Source organism: Trachurus japonicus, chromosome 19 (genome assembly GCF_045865225.1).
Source record: "Trachurus japonicus isolate A0001 chromosome 19, Traja_1.0".
Lineage (NCBI taxonomy): Eukaryota > Metazoa > Chordata > Actinopteri > Carangiformes > Carangidae > Trachurus > Trachurus japonicus.
The window spans coordinates 8,446,234-8,466,336 of NC_140925.1; the positions used below are offsets into that span (position 1 = coordinate 8,446,234).

Consider the following 20,103-nt stretch of genomic DNA (forward strand, 5'->3'; position numbering starts at 1 on the left):
CCAAAAGCCTGAGACCACCTCTTATTCAGGTTTTTCCCATATTGGCTTTTCTTTTCCCCTCAAGTCACAGATAGTGAGAACTAAGGATTTTCTTGCACATTCAACAGGATTCTCACATCCTGCATGAGCCTACAGAGAGGATATTACAAAAGTGATGAAGAATATTTAATTCAGCGGTAAATACACAGTGAAAATCTCAATGTGCTGATAAACAATATCCGGATAGCACAAAATACTGTGAAAGAGCTTAATATCAAGAGCAGATAGCCAAATCAGCTCATATGGGCTCAATGGAAGCCAATAAACAGAGGCACTCTGTCCCTTCTGACCTTCACTTCTGGTTTAGATCGGGCCGATAAAGCAGGCGCAACCTCAATAAAACCCACACAATGGAGTAAAATAAATAGATATTAAATTAAAGCAGAGGCAATACTGGCTGAACTGCTGCAGGAATTCAAGAACAAAAGCTTCTTTGTGCAGTTTAATATTGTCCACAATCACCACCTCATGATACATTTCCAATCGTTTTCATCTCTTGCCTTGACGTATCAACACATATAATCATCTTGTATTGGAACTTGCAAATGACTTGTGCGTGTCCGCGTGTGAGAAACACAGCCATGTTTATATATTAAATGTGATTCATGCTCCTAGTTTGGCCTTCTCGGTTGGAACTAATATCAAATTTATAATCTGTTTCATCTCTGCTTGTCCGCCGAGGAGTTCATGGTGTCAAACATTGTCATAAGCGCATGTGTGTCTCGCAACAATTTTAGCCTGCAACGTTTTATGTCCTTTTAGTCACTCAATACCCCAAAGAAAAAGAAGAAGAATTTAGCTGAGGAATTATAGCAACATGGTTATTCTGGTGTCATTAAATGCAAGACCTATGTTGTGTTCAGCCTTTTGTCGTGGACTGAAATGCAGGACCTCTCCATGTCCACTGCAGGCTTCAAGTGGTTCCTGAAGCTTTGCATCTACTATTGTCAGCGTCGATGTCATTTTCACCTAATGCACCTGAAGAGCTCAGCTGTGTGTGTGAGGAGCTGCCGAGGGTTTTCTGGGGCTTTCTAAAGTCTAATTAGGCATCAGAGTTCACACTTGGGGGCTTAGCTACGACTGTATCGAGGATTTAGTCGCCTTAGTAGCACGAAAACAAGCATAATCTGGGGAATGATAAAAGTATGATCTTGTGTATTTGTCAGAATCTGAACATCATACAAGCAGATGATGTTAATATGATATTCAGTTTCTAGTACTGCCAAAAAAAAAAGAAGAGATAATTTTGTATGCTGACGATATTTCCATTTTCAATCCTTCAAATCAAATATCTCATTTGCAGAAGTAATGGCTACAGGACACTGCTGACGCTCAGCTCACTAATTTTTGCTCATTTCCTTTGAATTATTAATACGAGAGATTCTCCATATGCTGGATTGAGGATTCTTTTCCATTCGTTTTGGAGAGAATTACCATTTTAGAGTGAAGAGTATAAAGAGCTTAACTGCCCCAATCAAACAGTGTGATTTAAACCCTGTCTAATCAAGATGGTTAATAGGGGTTGCGGCTCGATGACCTGAAGTAAATGGTCTCAAAATGTTCCTGGGTCTCAATCACCTGCATAATTAGGACCATTTCACCTGAAAAAGCCCAGGCACTGAAATGAGGTCAGAAAAAATAAGGCTGTAGAAATGAGGTGAAATGACCCTTTATGGGGTTGTTTTTTGGCTAATGTGCTGAAAGCCAAATTACTAACAAAACAGACAACTCATAATCTCCCCTGATATAATAAACCCAGTTAAACCTGGGCTCAAAAAACGAAGCGCGAAGGCGTGAAAAACAGTTTTGGTTTCGACCTCAAAGAACCTTTTTTGTGACTGGCCTGCCTCAGTAATTAGTTATGCCATATGAAGAGGTAATTTGTATGCTAAAGTTTAATTGTTCAATTATCACTGGATGTGAGAGGAGGCCTTGATGCCATTTCATCATGTTTGAAAATAGTGTTGAACTCCTCGTGCCGCATATTGTAATAGCTGGCAATTACAGAGAGAGCCCTCTCACTAAGTTGACTGATGCAGGCTGGCCTCGCTGAAAAGCCTCTGCTACCTGCCTGGCGCAGTCGCCGGCAGCTGAGAGTGGGTCCATTCAGGCGATGGAGTTGAACCAGCCAAGCCCTCAGTGTGGAAAAGGCCTTCAACTAGCTGCTGACAGACAGCGTAAACACCAACTATACAAGTGCTACTGAGGGACAACATGTTAAAACAACATTATCACAGAGTAAACAGGACAAGATTGGTTTGAACGTTTCTTGCTCTCACCTTCACGTTATAAACAGAAGGTAGAGCAATTGACTTGAACAAGGATCATCGGTGTTATTCAACATTGTAGTTGTGTAGTTTGCAACTGTGTATGTCACCCTGGGAGGTTTTGCACGTTTACGTCCTCTGGGTGTATTTTTTCTTGAGCCCAGATCAGAGTTTTGGCTCAGTGACTACATTATTTTTCTGTACAATGACTTCTCAGTGAGTTAATTTAATTTTACAAAGCTACTTTATTTCCTTACAACTAAAGAATGAGGAAGCCTAGCATTGCCATCTACAGGCTGCTATTAAACAAGACAATACATCTACAATAAAGAGAAATGTGCAGGTTCATATACTATATAAAATAAATAAGGGTCACTATAATGTAGCAAAACAACAAATGATAAAGCTGAAATATACCTTTAAAGAGGTTAGGGTATTATATTATTATTTATATTATATATAAAGTTAATGTGTGTTTCTGTGTAACACAGACATTCATTCTGTTGTTACATTGACACATACCACTGACTGATGACCTGAAATGATGACCACTGATTACTGATTAGTTTCAATGGGCTCAGATGTGAATCTATAGGAGACAAAAGATGCCACGTCATTTTCCTCCAGCAGCTTCTCAAGATTCTCATTAGTGCTCTGAATTGAACCATATGTGTCCAGTCTGTAATTAGCTCTGAAAGGATCAGAGGTGACATCTTAACAAAGTAAATGGCTATTCTATTAAGAGAAGCCTTGTCATTTTTCATATTTATCTTTACACATTTTTCCAGTACATTTTGGTGGAAGTTGTTCTCCGAGGACAAGGTGAAAAAAGTGAAAAAACAAAATAAAACAAAAAAACAAAGACAAAACTGTGTGTTTTAATTATTAAAACACACAGTTTTGTCTTTGTTTTTGAGAATAAAATGAGAAAAACACAAGTTATAAACTTCTACAAACAGTTGTTGTTAAAATGTAGATTAAGTGAAGTAACTGTGTTTTCTACTTTAAACAGCTTTAGGGGGTGTTATATAAGAGTCTTTCATTTTCATTTAGGTAATGAAATATTATAAACATTCTTCCTTACTTGAACAACATGCAGCAGCTACACAGACCCTTTGATGAGTGATTTGTCAAACCAGAGGTATAACAACAGGTATTTTCAGCTCTCCCCAAACAGAAAATGCCCCTTTCATGTTCCTCCAACTTGGTACTCACAGTCTGAAACAAGGGTGCAATTGTGGTTGTCACCAAACAATGACATTTTTTCTTTCTTTCACTCTCTAAATTCCCCATATCATCTCTACACAGATGAGCAATTTGTCTGTCATGAGGTCTGGGGCATCGGCCCACTCCGGGCCTATTTCACTGACAACACTGTTATTAGCTGTAAGCTGAGCCAGCGGCAGATGAATCTGCCCACTGTTCGGGAGGCCAGGGCTCTTTTCAGCGATTAATTTGATAAATATATTAATTATGAATCTGGATGACAGTACAATCTGATTGTCAGGCTTCCAGACTTGGCCTTTGTGATAAGTCAGCTTTGAGATTGGGGTGGCGGGGGTAGGTGGGGGGCTTCTCGAGTTTCAGGAGCTGTCATCCCCGGGGCTCAGCCTCTTATCAGCGCCTGACCCATTCACTCAGTAATTTCCTGTGTGTTGTAATTAAATGGAGGCTTTCTGATTGCAAGTGACTCTCTTTAAGAGGTGCTTCTTGGGTTTCAGGTGGAAGGCTGTCTCCCCTGCCCTCTGGAGGACTCGTTGGGCAATGAATGTCCTACTTATGCGGCAGGATGTGGACCTTTAATACCCCTTCATAGTTTGTGATTGACATTATTTATCTGTCCTGGAATGAATAATAGAACAAGGTTTGTCTGATCAGCAAATGGCACAGAGAAAAACAAGCATCCCTAATTAAATTCAAGTCTAGACCAACTCATGACTCAAGATAGTTCTAAAATAAGTCATTTTATTTTTGTCTTGTTGCGCTTAAAGTACACTCAGCCATTCCTGACATATTTAGCACAGACTATCATGTCTTGAAGGACAACTTGAATGATGGTATGTTTTATTTGCACACTGGGATCTTTTGGCTTCTGCTCAGGAGTTTAGGAAATCCTCCTCTGGCTGCTGACAGCGGATTATAGACATTTACTGGAGGTGCTGACTCTACCAGACCATCTCCGTTTGGATACTGTTACAGAACTGGCAGGCGAGCGTCCTGAGCCTGGTGTGGGGCCTGTGGCGGCAGTCAACTGTCAGTACAGTCTGACAAATGGCTACAAGGCAGTGGCAGTGTGAAATTATCTCCATTTCATTTGTATAAAGAAGAAATTTCAATAACCCCTGTCATCAATCCCTGCTGTCTGTTGAAAATCTTTTCCTATAAAAAAAAAGTCAGTCTTTAGAGGTTAAGTCAAACACATTTAGTACTATGTTTCGTAATTTCCTATTTTTATTCACCAGTAGTAAAACCCTGCTCTAGCATGGGATCCAATGAAAGTTTGAATGAGCTCAGCTGTGCTGCCTCTGAAGGACAAAAGGTTTCCCTGCTGCCCTCTTTCATGTCTCTCCTCTGGTATCACCGAGTCCTATAATTAAAATCCAGTTTTTTTTCATACGGCTGGTGAGCGCCATTAATTCGCAGAGTGGAGCCTTTCTGGAGGTTGTAGCTCCCAGGGCAGCGCGGGGAAAGAGGTGGGGCAGTGGCTTTTCAGCATTAATGGCCCCCTATGTGTGCCTGCTATTAATCTCAACAAGGAGTGAAGTGGCACTGATCTCAACTGCAGGGGCAGGACGACGGCTCCCAAAATACTGCACTGATTAAAATGGAGGTTTGTCTTGGGCCCTTTACTCTGACCTTTGACATTTAAATTAGTTCTAACAATGTGCTCACCTTTACCTGCCATTAATTTGTCTATCAAATCAGGAGTATTGTTCTGTCGTATGTCACTTTTCTGGCACAAGAAGCTATTTTACCTTTAAAAGGAAGCAGAGTCTTTGTGGATAGTTGCATATCGACACCACCTGATCTAACACCTTGTTATTTCTTATAAAATTAAACTCTGTAATAGCATTTCAACTTGTCGAACAGTCTTTTGGCTCAGAGCCCTACCTGTAGGTCACCTCTTACTTACTTTAAAACATATCAAATAATTCATTTATCTATGAGAAGCCAAGCAGGCAATTTACAAATGCCACAGGGAAAGATATGAACTATAAATAACATGAATATGACAAAGACAAAAACAGCACTGACCTTGCTTTACCACAAGGAGGAACCAGTGATTAAATTTTGCTGCGCTGGTGTAATAACAGTTCAACAGGGGCTTTGAATTAGTTTGTAGTACTGCAGTTCTTCACTAGATGGCAGGAGTGACTGATTTAATGTCTGAGCTCCTGTCATCATGACAGTGAATGTCTGAGATAATCTCTTTTATAAGCCAACCCCCCTGAACAAACAGGAGAGTCACAGATTTTGCTATTCAGCCTGATCAGTGGTGACTGCAGAGATGTGAAGCTGGTTTCTATACACCAAAATCACTCATGGAGGAGATAGTTGCAAGTCATATTGTTTGATAATAAGTGTGTTTGTAAATCGATCAAGCTCCACTCCCTCTGCACATCACAGAAAGAAAGTTACTTTACTGATGCAGTAACGGTTACATCACAGTGTGAGAGCTGCAGACTGGAGAGGTGACACCAGAGGTTAATTGCAGTTTCCTGCGAGCTGGATACGGCACTTCCATGCAAAGAGGGGAGAAAAAATTACTCTCTCATTTTCATGCAATCATGCTGATATGAAATTAATTTTCTGAAGCCCAAATCTGCTGTCATCCCCCTTGTTGCATTCTATTCACGCTGGCTACGTTAAGCCAGAAATAAAAGAATAATTACGCATTAGTGGTTCTAATTAAGGTTTCTCTCAAAGGTGAATTGAACACTGATGGAATTTTTAGGGGATTTATTAAATTACTGTGAAATCAAATTAGGGTAGCAAATTAATCCTTGCAGTGAATTAGATCAGTGGATGAGAAAATTGACTTTTCAACACAAAGCAGGGGATGAGAAGCTTGGATCGGTGTAAAACACAGACACAGTTCAGGTTGCGGAGCACAGGTGATTAAAGAGGATGGATCGAAGCAGATTTTGTTCAACTGAAGAATGCTCACATACTGTAGGCCGACATGCACATGAAAGAGGGCGGAGCGTCCAGAAAACATCCAGAGGAGCAGAAGACTCAATTTCATAACTCTCTCTCTCTCTCTCTCTCTCTCTCTCCCCCTTTTTTCATCTCTGCAAGCCAAGAGAAGTGCCCTTGGCTCCTCGGTGCACATGCCTTTTCCTTGACACTCATGCACCTTGATTTATCTGGTCTGTGACATACTGCACAGAGACACTTTTGCTTCTCTTTGCTGTATTTTCTAGGCATTCCCACAATCCACTCAGAAACTATGTTTTTGCGTTGATTCCCAAATGGATTTGCATCCCAGAAAACTTTTCCTGAGAGCAACTTTGGTAACACACTGTGTTTGAGAACGATGCCAGTATAAGGTACACACTTGCTCTGAGGGATACTGCAATTCAGATTGATATGGACATGTAGCCTATACTATAGAACGTCATAAAGAAACACTTTTGAATTTTGGTAACAAAGGTTATTTGTTTTATTACTGAAATAGATCAAAAGATTTTTTATTTTAATATGGAACCATGAATTAGCATAATTTAGTAGCTTAAAGACTGTAGGCCAGGGAAAGCCAGTTCTCCATAGATCACTATTATCTCATAATTTAGTGACTGCTCTGTTAGTTGCTAGCCTATACTATAGTAATTCACTCTAAACTGTTATTTTTGTCAGATTTTACAGCTTTCAGACAGAGCTGGGCTACATATTTTTTTCTTTTTCCGCTCCATCTATTACGTAAGCTAAGCTATGCTAACCAAACCACTCCTTGGATGTGAGTCTCAGTTATTCAGACTGATTTACACTTTGATGACTCACAGTGTATTGGACCTAGTGTAAACTATTGCTGCGAGTCATCATCAAATACTTGACAGATTTCCTCTCACCACACAATAAAATCAAGGGAAACATGCTGGAATCAGGTGACATTTTCTGGAGCTATGAGGGTTCATTTTTATCAGGGTCATACAAAGGTTGAAGTTGCTCTTGGCTTTTTATCTCTTGATGGCACACGGAGTGGACTGATTGTCAGATCTGCTCTGTAATTTCTACGTTGGCTGACAGACACTAAACCTAGAAAACAAGTCTATAAAAAAGCAGCACTATACTTTCCCCTTCACATTACTGCTGTATTATGTGAAACGTTAACCGCTGCCACAAAGAGAGATATCAATTCACACCACAAATTTAAGAACCCATCTAAACCATTTAGACTGTATATAAACACATTTAAGTCTAATTCATTAGAAAAAAAATACAATTTGTGCATTTTGGCCAAAATCACAAGACAAAATATGATTCTCTGTTTCATGTTTATCTGGACCTTACTGAATCCAAAAACGCTTGAGAACTTCTAATAAGAAGATCAATACATTGCAAATTGTGTTTGCTTTTGCTGTTTGATGTAGCTGAGGCTTCAAAGAACAGCTGATAATGACACCGTGAACTCATCTGTGAAATAAAGAGATGAAAGACAGACTGCCTCCCATTTGAGCTGCTGTATGACCCAGTTTGACACTGTAAAGGGTGAATGTGCAAAAACATCTGTCTTTTATATTATAATGTGGCGAAAATCCCACCGGTAACAAACTCAGCTGCAGTTTTTTCCCGTCAGTATCAGACAAAAATGTAGTTCATTCCCGCTCTTGTCTGTGAGGATCAACAGTTTTAACATAATTATGTTATAAATCTCACGCCATCCAGCAGTGAACGGTCACACACAGCAAATATTTGCAGAAAACTGTCCAGCTTGGGGATAATAATTACAGGCCAAGGTTTTATGATACACATATTAACAAAGAGGCTATTTGTCACAACTTGCTGTAAAGCACATGCAAAAGCTAAAATCCTTCTTTCTTTGTTTGGTTTTGTGTTTGTTACTGTTGCCTATATTTGCACTGCAGCCAGGGCTATCTTGTTAAACAGCCAAAAACCTCTCAGATCCATAAAAAAAAGGAGCTTTTCCTCCATAGTCCAGAGCCCATATTAACAGTGTGCTGATTATAAATTGCTGATGGCGAGCTAAAGCCCGGTGCTGGGTTTCCTCGACATCACCAAGGCTAACGTGAAAAGACAGCGGCTTCAGACTGTTCAGGGGGGTTTTGGATGGTGCACTGCCCGGCCGGCCAGACATACAGATGGAGGACATGGACAAAAGCCTCTTATCATGGAGGCTTTCCCTAGAATTCATACACAGCACTCAGTGATATGTTATTACATTATTGGATTATTGTTAGTGATGCATTAACATCAGCAGTGCTTTATGAACTGTATTTTAAATGCCTCTGGACCATGATGCAGCAGCAGTGCCTTATAGTTAAGAGGGTGATGATGTGTCCTTTATGCAGTGCAGAGTGCTGAAATGTAACTACTGGAAGTGTAAAGACTGTTCATAGTTTAAGAAGTTTGAAGAAAGCCATTGGTAGAATGCATGTGCAGTATTTAGTAGCAGCAGCATCAAAAGTAAGTAATTTATCAAGTATCAAGGTATCTAAGTTTATCAAGAAGGCTGGTACAGACATTCATGGTCCCCAGAGGATGAAATCTACTGAATTTGCTGATTCCCTGACGTATTAACTAGTCTAATCATCAGATCTAGATTTGCATTTATGCATCCATATCGCAGTTTTGTTTTATTCAGAAAGAACAGCCCCAAAAACACCGTTAGCATATGCCATATGATTTTATGTAAAATCTCCCACTGCAAAGTAAACAGTAAGTAGCTGCCTGATGTACTGCAGGCTGCGGAGTAAAATTCCCCACTGAAATGTAGCAGAGTAGAATGATCAAGTAGCATAAAAAGGAAAAGCTCAAATAAATGCGCCTCAAAATTATACTCAAGGGCAGAGCCTGACAACTTTGCACCACTATTACACGGTGTGGACGTAAAATAAGTGCAGACAGTGTTTATGTGGATTAAAGAGCATATTCTTAATAGCAATGAACAAGAGGGAGTCAAATTATTTCAGTGTTAACAGGCTTGATCTTCAAAGCATAAACCTGTCGTTACACAATCAAAAGCATCCCGGCATTGTTCAAACAAGCAGACGCGGCCGATAATATGATGTAATCACAGACGAAAAAGAGATCTGAACGGGGTTTTTATTTTTAGCTCTACATCCTCAATTGGTTTCCAACAGCCTTTTAAAGCCTGTCGCTGTCATAGCTCTCATTGACTGAACCATTTACTAATTATAGATGTGTCTGTCTGACAAGAACAGGTAGTGGGACATGTACGATGTGACAAAAGCGCTGCTCAGGTTCATCACGAGAGCTCCCCTGAGCATTGAAGCCTGTCGTCATTAACGGATATGTTTAAATTAAGATGAATGTGACTTGAACAATTAGGAGCACAGATTGAGGTGTTTCCTGAGGGGAGGGACAGGATATATTGCAATCGTAGGTATCAATCAACCATTGTTGCTCAGGTTGGAGAACTTTAAGGACTCATAATGTGTTTATTGGTTTCTTCTTCAGTTTTTCGTGCCTAACATTTGATCTAAAAGGAACTTCTCGGAATGAGTTTATATTGTTTTTTTATTGTTGATGCTGTGATTGTATTTATTTGTGTCTGAATCTTATCTATTCTTTGTTGTAATGAGGTTAATGATAAAATAACAATTGTTGGTTGTTGAAGTTTTATTTTGCTGTTAGGCTCTGGGTGGAAATGTCTGTCTACTTCTACTAGTCCATCCTGAAATATCACACATTAAAACTCACTAAAATTATGGGATGAGTTGCCATTTAACTTGCTGCAGTCATTCGTAGTCCCCAGAGGATTCATCAGACTGACATTTCCCTGCAAATAAATGTGATTCCCCAAATGTTGAACCTTTCCTGTCATGTAAACTCATTTAACCATAAACAGGCTTAACATTTTTGCAATGAAATATTGATAAAAAAAACCATGCTATACTGTTCTGTGTATACAAGCTGGTCAATATCAGACTGGTTGCAGTGGTGATAAGTCAGGGGTAAAATGGAGTTGGCGTCTCAGCACTATCGTTAGCACTGTCAACACCTTCCTCTCCTTACTTGCAGGTTGGCATTTCACTCTGTTTGTATAAAGCCTCTTGTCTGAGCGAGTGTCCCTCCTGTCTTCACCTATGAGACCCTTCTGAGCCATAAGGCGGCTGCACTCTCCTGAGTTACGTAACGCACAAGTCATCCAACTTGTCACATTTGAACCAAATTCCCCAAACTTTAAAAGTAAGTTCCTCTCAAGTCATCATTAAAAACCTTGCAATGCTAGTTGAGATATGTTGAATATATACAAGTGACAAGCCTATACTCAAAAGGTGAGTCAGGAAAACGTAGGAGCTAAAGCATACATCTAGGTTTAAAATTTATGCTGGCCTGCCAATCTGAGGGAACTCAAGTGTGGAATTGGAACTGGCAGCGGATTCAAATCCACACTGTCACAGCAAAAAGGGAGGAGGAGCGCTGCAGGCTCTCTCTCGTCCTACCATCTCTCACAGTCAAGTCCTGCACTTGTTAAATCTTCTGACAAGAGGTATTATCTTCAAAGTGCGGACCTGCGGACTTAAGATCTTGTCTCAAACACAGTATGAACCCAGAGGTTTTATCCAGTGGTTCCGGCTTCTTTTTGTTCTGTTGTGCATCTTTGGACATATTAATAATAAAAAAAAAAGAAGCAGAATAAATGATAATGAAAACAGCCTGTATGTGACAGTGAAGCGCACTCTGCCGACATCAGACAAAGGAGCTGCTGTGCTCTATTCATTCTAGGTGATATCACCTGAGGTCTGGAGTTGTCAAAGCCCATGTGTCCAGTTGGAATAAGGCCTCATTTACATGGATCTGCATACACATAATACTCCCCCTCAAATAAATACTCTTTCAGGTGGAATGAAAGAGGATATTTTGTATTATTTTTGAAAGACAGCATCCATATTTATCAAAAGCTATTTCCATACGCATCTGTCTAATGTGGCATGATGCTCAGTGAAGATGTTTGTTGTCTTGCTTTGTTTTTCTCTTCAGCAAAAAAAATCCTAATCTTAGTGACTTTTCCACCTGGAACAACAAAATCCTTCCGCATCATTCAACATTCAGTCGCCTGCAAGCTATATTTTTACAATGACTTTTTTTCACAAGCACTATTGTCTGTGTCACTGCCATTCAATTATGAAAAGAATAATTAAAGCGTAAAAAAAAAAGAAAGAGCTGCACTTGTGCTCAATATCAACTGGTGGCTCTGTGCTGATAAGGCCGACAGGAAAGAGCTGAAGGAGCGCTGGGCTGGCATGACAAAGCATGATTGTGCCATCTCTCCAAAGAGGCTGATTGCCTCCGCCCTCCCATGACATAAGAGTGAGAGTGTAATGCTGGAAATGCCTCCATCATAGCAAAAGCTTTACTCGGGCTGCATTTCAGCCTAATGACATCTAGCAGCTGCCAGAGGTGTCTGGTCGTTCCCTTGCAGGCGCCTTCCCTTTGCATCAGGAGCAAACATCCATCCCATGTACTCCTCAGACACCATTACAGGATGGTATTTTAATGAGCCTTACATCCAACCCCCTTATTTTTCCCCCCTCCCCTTTCCATCTCACCTTTTGCCACTCTGGAGAAAGTGGAAGAGAACAAGGTGGCCTGCATTGTGTCACATCTCCACAGTCAAACACCATGTGGATGTGTGTTGCAGTAACAATAACTCTTTCCACCCACACATTCCCCCCCCCCCCCCCAACCCCTTCCCTTATTGCAACCACAACCAACCACCTCACCCTGCTCCAGCGCTCTCAGTGGCTCACGTGCCGCAGCACACTCCGATGAGTCCCACGCTTCAGAGGAAAAATTCTCCACACTCCAAGTCCAGAGGGGCAGCAGCAGAATGCGGGGGCGTCATCCGGCTTCCAGGGGAACGGAAGATGTTGCTCCTTATCAATCTGATGAGGCAGACTTAATTAGTGAAGATGTTTGAGAAAAGCATGAGGAGGATGAGATGCTGCTGGAATGCAATGGTGTTTCAAAGCGCAATGGAACCCAACTTGAACCAGCTTAACATGATTTCATTTCCTCTTTTATCAGAGAGTCTGGTTCAAAAATATGTGATTAGAGTAAATGAGGCAGAGAGAAGATGGTAACATGTGGTGTGATGATTTTTGAGAACTGAGAAAAGTCTGCTTATGTTTATGCTCTGCTGTGCAGTGTGTGGCAGTTTTCTCTACCTGTCATGTACTGTATGTGCTGCTGTCTCCTTGGCCAGGTCTCCCTTTGCCTGAGAAGAAAGACAAATGCACCTTGAATAGTACATCAGGCAAAGGATGACATCACTTAATGCCAGCAGGAAATTCACAATAAATTATTCATCTGAAAAGAAAATAGTCCGGGAAGTGAAATAACCAAATCATCTTACACATTTGCACATCTTTTACAGATGTGCAATTTACTGTTAAATTAGTTCTTCCAATTTCCACCAAAGATAAGTTTGGATTGTGTGAAAGGAAGGAAAGTCTGAGGGGAATCGATGCCATTTCCTATCTCTGCTGAGAATCCCCCACTTCACTCTTATTAATGCCCTTTGTCTTTGACTGTTTCTCAGAGGAGACGGGGGAGAGATCAAGTAGCCCACACACTGTGCAGTGTGTGCGGAGGGGTGATGCCTCAAGAGCGCATCACAGGACGACAAAACCCCACTGCAAGACGCAGTGCCAGAATAGAGCAGCTTTGGCACGGGAGCTTGTTTCATGTAGTTTAGTGTGGAGAGGAGAAAAAAAGAGAGAGAGAGGGGGAAATCGACGTTGCGAATCCCCAAACATACTTCTTATCATGCCGGGATCCTCCTGATTATCTCTGCTGGCTCGCGCATGAGACAATGTAGTGGAGAGAAAACGGGGATCTCCTCCGGTGGAGAGATCTGGGGATGCATGGACACGGCTATGGGTGATTAATGCCATCTAATGCGGCGAAACAAGAATGGATATGTGCACAAAAAGTGGAGATAAGTGAGTTTCGGGGGGGCCACAGGATGGACACTGCGGAGGTAATTCTCTCTGTGTTGGTGGTTGTGATTATTATAGTGTCGTTGCTGTCCAACGTCCTGGTGCTGATCTGCTTTCTGTACAACCCGGAGATCCGCAAGCAGGTCCCCGGTCTGTTCAACCTCAACCTCACCTTCTGCAACTTGTTGCTGACCGTGTCCAACATGCCGCTCACTTTGGTGGGACTTGTCAGTAATGCGCAGCCGGGGGGAGACGGCTTCTGCCAGATCGTGGGATTCCTGGAGACCTTCCTGTCCACCAACTCGATGCTGAGCATGGCAGCTCTGAGCATCGACAGGTGGATCGCGGTGGTGTTCCCCCTGAGGTATCACTCCAAAATGCGCCATAAAGACGCGGCTTTTGTGCTCGGCTACACGTGGGTGCACTCCATGTCCTTCTCCACGGTGGCCACCTGCCTCTCCTGGGTGGGATACCACCGGCTTTACGCGTCCTGCACCCTGTCCAACCCCAGGGCGAGCAGTCGGACCCAGTTTGTAATCTTCACCGTCTTTTTCCACTCCTTCACCTTTCTCCTGTCTTTTATAGTGTTATGTGTCACATACCTCAAAGTGCTTAAAGTGGCAAGGTTTCACTGTAAGAGGATCGATGTTATTACAATGCAAACTTTGGTGCTGCTGGTGGACATACACCCCAGGTGAGCTCCTTTCACTTATCACTCTTGTTTCTGTTCATTGAAGCACTTCTTGCCACTGATCCTAGAGCTGTAGTTCTGTGTAGAAAACGCCTATTTCAAGATTGTTCAGTTTAAAAAAATAAAAAAGAGGGGAAAAAAAAGAAAAAGAACAAACTGTACAAAGCAACCCTGGGATCATAAAAGTGGAAGATGTCCTGTCAGTGTTCAGTCCCTCTTCATGTTGATTTTAAAACCTGAAATGACACTGGTCTGTATCTGTGCCAGGACAAAACAGTACAGTTAATGCTGCTTTGCTCTGACATTTGAGTTGTGCCCTCAGTATTCAGAGGGGATGCAAAATCTGATTACACCGAAATGTCATACAGAGTGACTGCTTTATTCTGCCTTTATATAGTATGGCTGGAAACCCACTGTGTGTGTGTCTGTGTGTGTGTGTGTGTGTGTCACTACTGTGAGCTACTTTCTATTAGATACATGCTGATGTTCTAACTCCTGCCTCACACTGATGACCTAATTTCCATAAACTATAATTTAATGCAGGGTGTCATCATGACATCACAGCCATGCTGCATTCAGATTTACGCCAAAACTCACACATGCACACATATAAAGTGCTGTAATTGTAATTCTGGGTAAAGGGAATCCCTCCCTCTTTGTTACAAAAAGTGTCTTTGAGATATATTGGTTATTTTAGCCTCAGCTCATCTGCTCTGCTGGCTGCCTCTCTGTTCAACCCCAGCAGAAACAGACAGCAGTTAGCCTACACCCACTCCTCTCTGTCTTTTATGAAATATCTGGAGACACTTTGAGGTCCTCGGTGAGTCTGTCCCACTGATTATTAACACTGTGTTCCCCAGCGTTCGCCAGCGTTGCCTGGAGGAGCAGAAGAGGCGACGACAGAGAGCGACGAGGAAGATCAGCACCTTCATCGGCACCTTCATGCTCTGTTTCGCTCCCTATGTGATCACAAGGTGAGTCTTTAAGAGGGAGGAGGAGGAGGAGGAGAGGGAAACCTTGCTGGCCTGGCACACACACTGCGGCGTATACGCAGCCCTTTTGTTTTGCTGGCATCCCCCAAACCTCCCTCCCCTGCTGTCGACTGCCCCCACTTCCTCCCCTCTGCCTCATCTCTGCTGCCTCTCCACACCAGCAAGAGTTGGAAGATGAGATTGGCTGACCTTGTGATAAGTAATATGCCTCTGCTCTGCTGTTGCTGCTGCATTAGCACTTTTCTCCTCAAGTTTGATGGGTGCATCTCAGTTAGGTATAGAATCCACTTGCATCAATCAGGGAATAAAGACAGCATGTCAGACAAGGCCTATAGTGAGTGTGACATGCAAGTGGATGTGAGTTTTATTTGCACATGTTAAAAAATCTATACAAAGGAGACGAGGATATCAAATCATCACAAACACCTAATTTTCTCACCTTTTTTGAGAGTTTTGTTACATTTCAACAGAGACATAGTTCCTGGTAATGATTATACAGAATAACAGAGACACGTTTTTTTCTCAACACCCAAGTTGATTAATCTCAGACGTACTAAGTTCAGCCTATCTCAAAACATCACTGTTACCTGCTGGGTATGGCTTGGGACCAATTGAGTAAGACAGAGAATATATCCGTGCCCCATTCCCAAACTATAAAAGTGACAAATTAAAATACACTCAAAAAATGTAAATTTCAAAATGAGCTGCTTACGGCTGGAAAAAAAAAAAAGAAAGTGTGAAACTAATTGCAGATGACAGTAAACAGCTCCAGGACCACCCCAGAAAAACAGTAAATAACTATTCTAGGAAAACATTTTTCTGCCTTTTCTCTAAGTTTAATTAGGTCACGACTCTTAAAGTCACAGTTTGATTAATATCTGATTATACAAGTATCTGTTTCTGCTATATTAATTTCTAATATAGTAAATAAAAAGACAATACCACACAGAACTGGCCCTTCAAGACATCATATTAATAGCCTATATCTTATGTAACATGAATCTCTACTGGTACGACACTGCAGTAATGAAGATGAAGATAAAATGACTGATTAGGTGATGATTGCGCTCTTTGAATATCATCTTCTAAATTTTGCTTATCAACGTCTTTTATTAAGATATTAAACTGGACTTTGCCGAACTCTGAAACCAGGTTATCACTGACTTTTTCCAGCCATTCGGACCACGGGCAGCTACAACTTGTTGTGTTATTAGTAAACTGACAGTAATGAATGACCATAACAGCACTGTGCATGCTCTCATTCTGCAAATGGCAGTTAACAATCTGAATATATTACGCTAAAAGCTCCTCCACTGCCTCTCCAGCGCTCATTTGTTGTCAGGGTCATCGTGTGTATAGTAAAAACCCTGCTGTGCGGCGTGGCAGCTGACTTAACCTCCTGTTCACTATACGATGCTGTGGAGTGTTGTGGGCAAATGCCAGTGATGGCTACTGGCCCATGTTGGTCCAGTGTTAATGTGCTGACAGAGCTCGATTGTGGACCGAGTAATCATACAGAGTGCAAGAGGATAGGATCAGCAATTTTCTTTTTCTTTTCTGTTTTTTTTTTACACCTTTTATGACATCACATACTGTAAAATATTTCAACACTTGACAAAAATTAGAGCGAAAGCACCAATTTAGTGTCTTTATGAGCATGAGATGAGCCGCTTTGAAAAGCCAACAACAGACGAGGCTGTATGGCTCATTAGGTGACCCTTTCACTCAAATATACAGTACTTTAAGTACACAAGAGGTTTTTTTTTTATCCCTTAGGCTTGCTGAAAGAACTCTCCGTCCTCTGTCATTTAAGCTTTTTCTTCTTAGCCTTCAGTCTAATACTGTATTAAATCACAAGCACAGTTAATTGGCCTGTTTCCAGACACTCATTACTGCTTAGACAGGTCTGTTTTATTCTACCGGGGACTCTGCCTTTGCCTTTTCTGACATGAAATGCTGCTGGCTGCAAATGAGAAATGAGGTGAAAACTAGCCTCGCACTATAAATCCACACACGAGAGAATGAGGGGGAAGCTCTTCATGGAAGTTCACTTGCCAGCTGCCTATATTTAATCATGCAGGGGCGACTGCAAACAATAACTAAACACGAAATACTTCTAAGGTGACTCTCTTCAGAAATAAATGCTGCTTCTTTACATAATTACACAGCAGTAAAGGAGCTCCCTGCTCCAGGCCAAGAAAAATAAATGGTGATGTTATGGGTAACATTGTCTTTCAAATGTATTTTTTATTCTGCATAATAAGCTTAGGGCATGCATGTCTTTTCCAGTGTGTTCAGTTGCCTTTCCACTGCTCTCACCCCCCCTCCCCTCTCCCTTGCCTGCAGGATCGTGGAGTTATTTCCAGCGGTGCCTATCAATCCTCACTGGGGAATTGTCTCCAAGTGCTTAGCTTATAGCAAGGCGGCCTGTGACCCCTTCGTGTACTCCCTGCTACGGCATCAGTACAAGAAAACATGCACTGACATCATCAATAGGCTTCTGAAGCGCAGCTCCTTGAACACGTCTGGGCGCGGGCACGAGAATCAAGGCAACAGCATACCGACGGTGGAGTGACAGAGCGTGCACTGATGGGATATGGTCTGAGGGTTGACCTGGCAACTGTCAGGGAAAACATGAAGCTGATTTATCGTCGATGAGGAAAAAGAGGACAAATATTGGTTGTTCCTGTCCACTTCTGCTTGAATTGGGTCTGACATGCCAAAAAAAAAAGAAAAAAAAGAAGAGGAGTCATGACAGACAAGGGCAAATCCCTGCACAGGAATACCACTGTGCTTGCATACTGAGTTCCCAGAACAGCAGATCAGTGCAGCGAACTTGCTGTGAGGACATTAAACAATGGCAGATTTCACATCCACCTGGAGACAGATGTGCTCACCCAAGAAGAACGGCCAGTTCATAGCCTCATTATTTTAACTAGAGTAGCTTTCAGCCTGACATAAGATATATTTATTTTACAGTATATGTTTTGTTTCGACATTACTGTAGCATATATTCATATTATCTTTGAAAAAAAAAGACGGGAACGGCTGTATGTCTGTTTTAGTCTGTGCTAAGTGTTGCAAGTGAAGTTGATAGGTTCACACTGTATGTAGCACTGAAAACTAGCCTAACCAAAATTGATTATATATTTTATTCCCTAATTGTATAAGACATACAGTATAGAAAGACAGAAGACAGTACCACTGCATAGTCAGCCTCAGGTTTTTTCAAAATTGGGTAAAACACCCCCCCGAAGAATAGATTCCTAAGACTACTTTTATTTTGTAGTAGCTAGGCTATACTGCATTTGGGCCAACAGAGGGGGGGAAAAAAACAAGAGTATGTGTTTGATGTGTATTCACACATTTGTGCTGTCAGCGCCCATTTCAAAGGGCTTACTGACCCGGCCAAGCAGAGTTTTAATGGGAAAAATGGGCCTTCAAAACCGGCTGCCTTCGCTGTCATGACTGACGTGTACCCCTCAGGTTGTTTAGGCAAGTGGAGCGTGACCGACTGTACTCTCCTCAGTTGTTATTCACAGAGAGGAGTAATCCATAGAGACTGCGTCGTGCTGTCTCACACACTTGGGAAAGAAGGACAGGGAAGGGAAACGTACATGATGTCTTTATTTTCTGTTGTTGTGATATTTGTGACAGCATCGTGAAAGCAGCACCTCATATTTGTTTGGTCAGTATGTTATTCAGGCTCAGAGAAGGTTTCATCATTCTCCTGATTGAAATTATTTTCTTGTTTCTGAGCTAGCAAACACACAACATGCCTGAACTATGTTGTATAGAATAATATTATTGACGGCCTTTTCCATCAGCTATAGCAGTTACGTATTCTTAAGGAGTTAACATGCTAGCTAATTAATTCGCTCTGAAAATGGGGAGCTAGTGATAACAAACTACTATAGATTCCCTCTCTATGGCAGAAACACTATATTAGGTTAGTGTTGTAAGGAGTAGATTTCATAATATTTACTGTCATTAAATAGTTTCTACCTCAAGAGGTGTGATTTTAAATAAAGACAGTAACTGTCTTAAGCTACAAAATAAAGCAATAGATTATGTTTGAAAATCACCCTGTAACACTCACATTTCCATTATTAAATACAGGTTACACATTTAAAATGTTTAGGCTTTTGGCACAGGATTGTGTAAGAGCTGGAATGATAGTTAGGGCAACAAGGCAACACATGAAACATCATCTCTTCACTATCAAATTTATCAGAATAGAAGTACGACACATTCAACTGTTAGTTTTGATTAACCAACCTATTGGAGCTTTTGGTTTAGTCAACAAAGGGCCAAGTTATTACAAAAAACCTAAACTTAAATCTAGGAATCTGCACCATGTTGGGTATTGTAATGTGGTATAGTGTATGTAGTTAAATTCCATGAACATCCAGTGAAAGATGCAAAGTACTGTAGATAAGGTTACAGGTTAAATGAGATAATTCAATAAATGAGAGGTGCCAGATTTTTTCCCCATTTTAAATTATTTTACCTGCTGAACAGTGTTGCCTAGATGAAACACTTGTATAATTATATCTCCGGCTTTATACTTAGATATATCCATGTAAATTAAAATGAAGACATTTTTAGTGATACATTGATGGCAATCACTAATCAGCATAGGTCCCTTGAATAGCTATATAGGGACTGCAATACCGCACTTTTACATGCACACTGATTAGATACATATTCTGTATGTTAATTTATTCATAATGCTTGTACTGTATAGTTATTTCCTGGCGATTCCTGAAGACAGGTCACGAGCCCTCTTGACTCACACAGCATCGCCTGATTTACCTGTTTTGTATCTGAGGGATTTAGACTGAGCAGACAGAGAATACAGAATATGTATAATTAACATTTATTTATTTTTATTTTCAGTTTACGTTCTTCCAATGGTATTTTCAATGGATTTGGACAGAGAGCAGGGAGGTAATGGTGTTATGTGG

At 41.2% G+C, this 20,103-nt stretch overlaps 1 protein-coding gene across 1 annotated transcript; it reads left to right on the forward strand.

The window, feature by feature from the left end:
- Positions 1-13,068: 13,068 nt before the first annotated feature.
- LOC146967348 (G protein-coupled receptor 26-like) lies at positions 13,069-17,879 on the forward strand. The gene is made up of 3 exons (XM_085761056.1): positions 13,069-14,147; positions 15,005-15,118; positions 17,483-17,879. The coding sequence occupies exons 1-3, from the start codon at positions 13,402-13,404 to the stop codon at positions 17,709-17,711; spliced, it is 1,089 nt and encodes a 362-aa protein (XP_085617182.1). The 5' UTR covers positions 13,069-13,401; the 3' UTR covers positions 17,712-17,879.
- Positions 17,880-20,103: the final 2,224 nt, after the last annotated feature.

Coding starts and splice junctions, on each gene's coding strand:
- LOC146967348 (XM_085761056.1), top strand. CDS start 13,402: ATGCCATCTAATGCGGCGAAACAAGAATGGATATGTGCACAAAAAGTG. Junction 14,148..15,004: donor CTGGTGGACATACACCCCAG/GTGAGCTCCTTT, acceptor TGTGTTCCCCAG/CGTTCGCCAGCGTTGCCTGG. Junction 15,119..17,482: donor GCTCCCTATGTGATCACAAG/GTGAGTCTTTAA, acceptor CCTTGCCTGCAG/GATCGTGGAGTTATTTCCAG.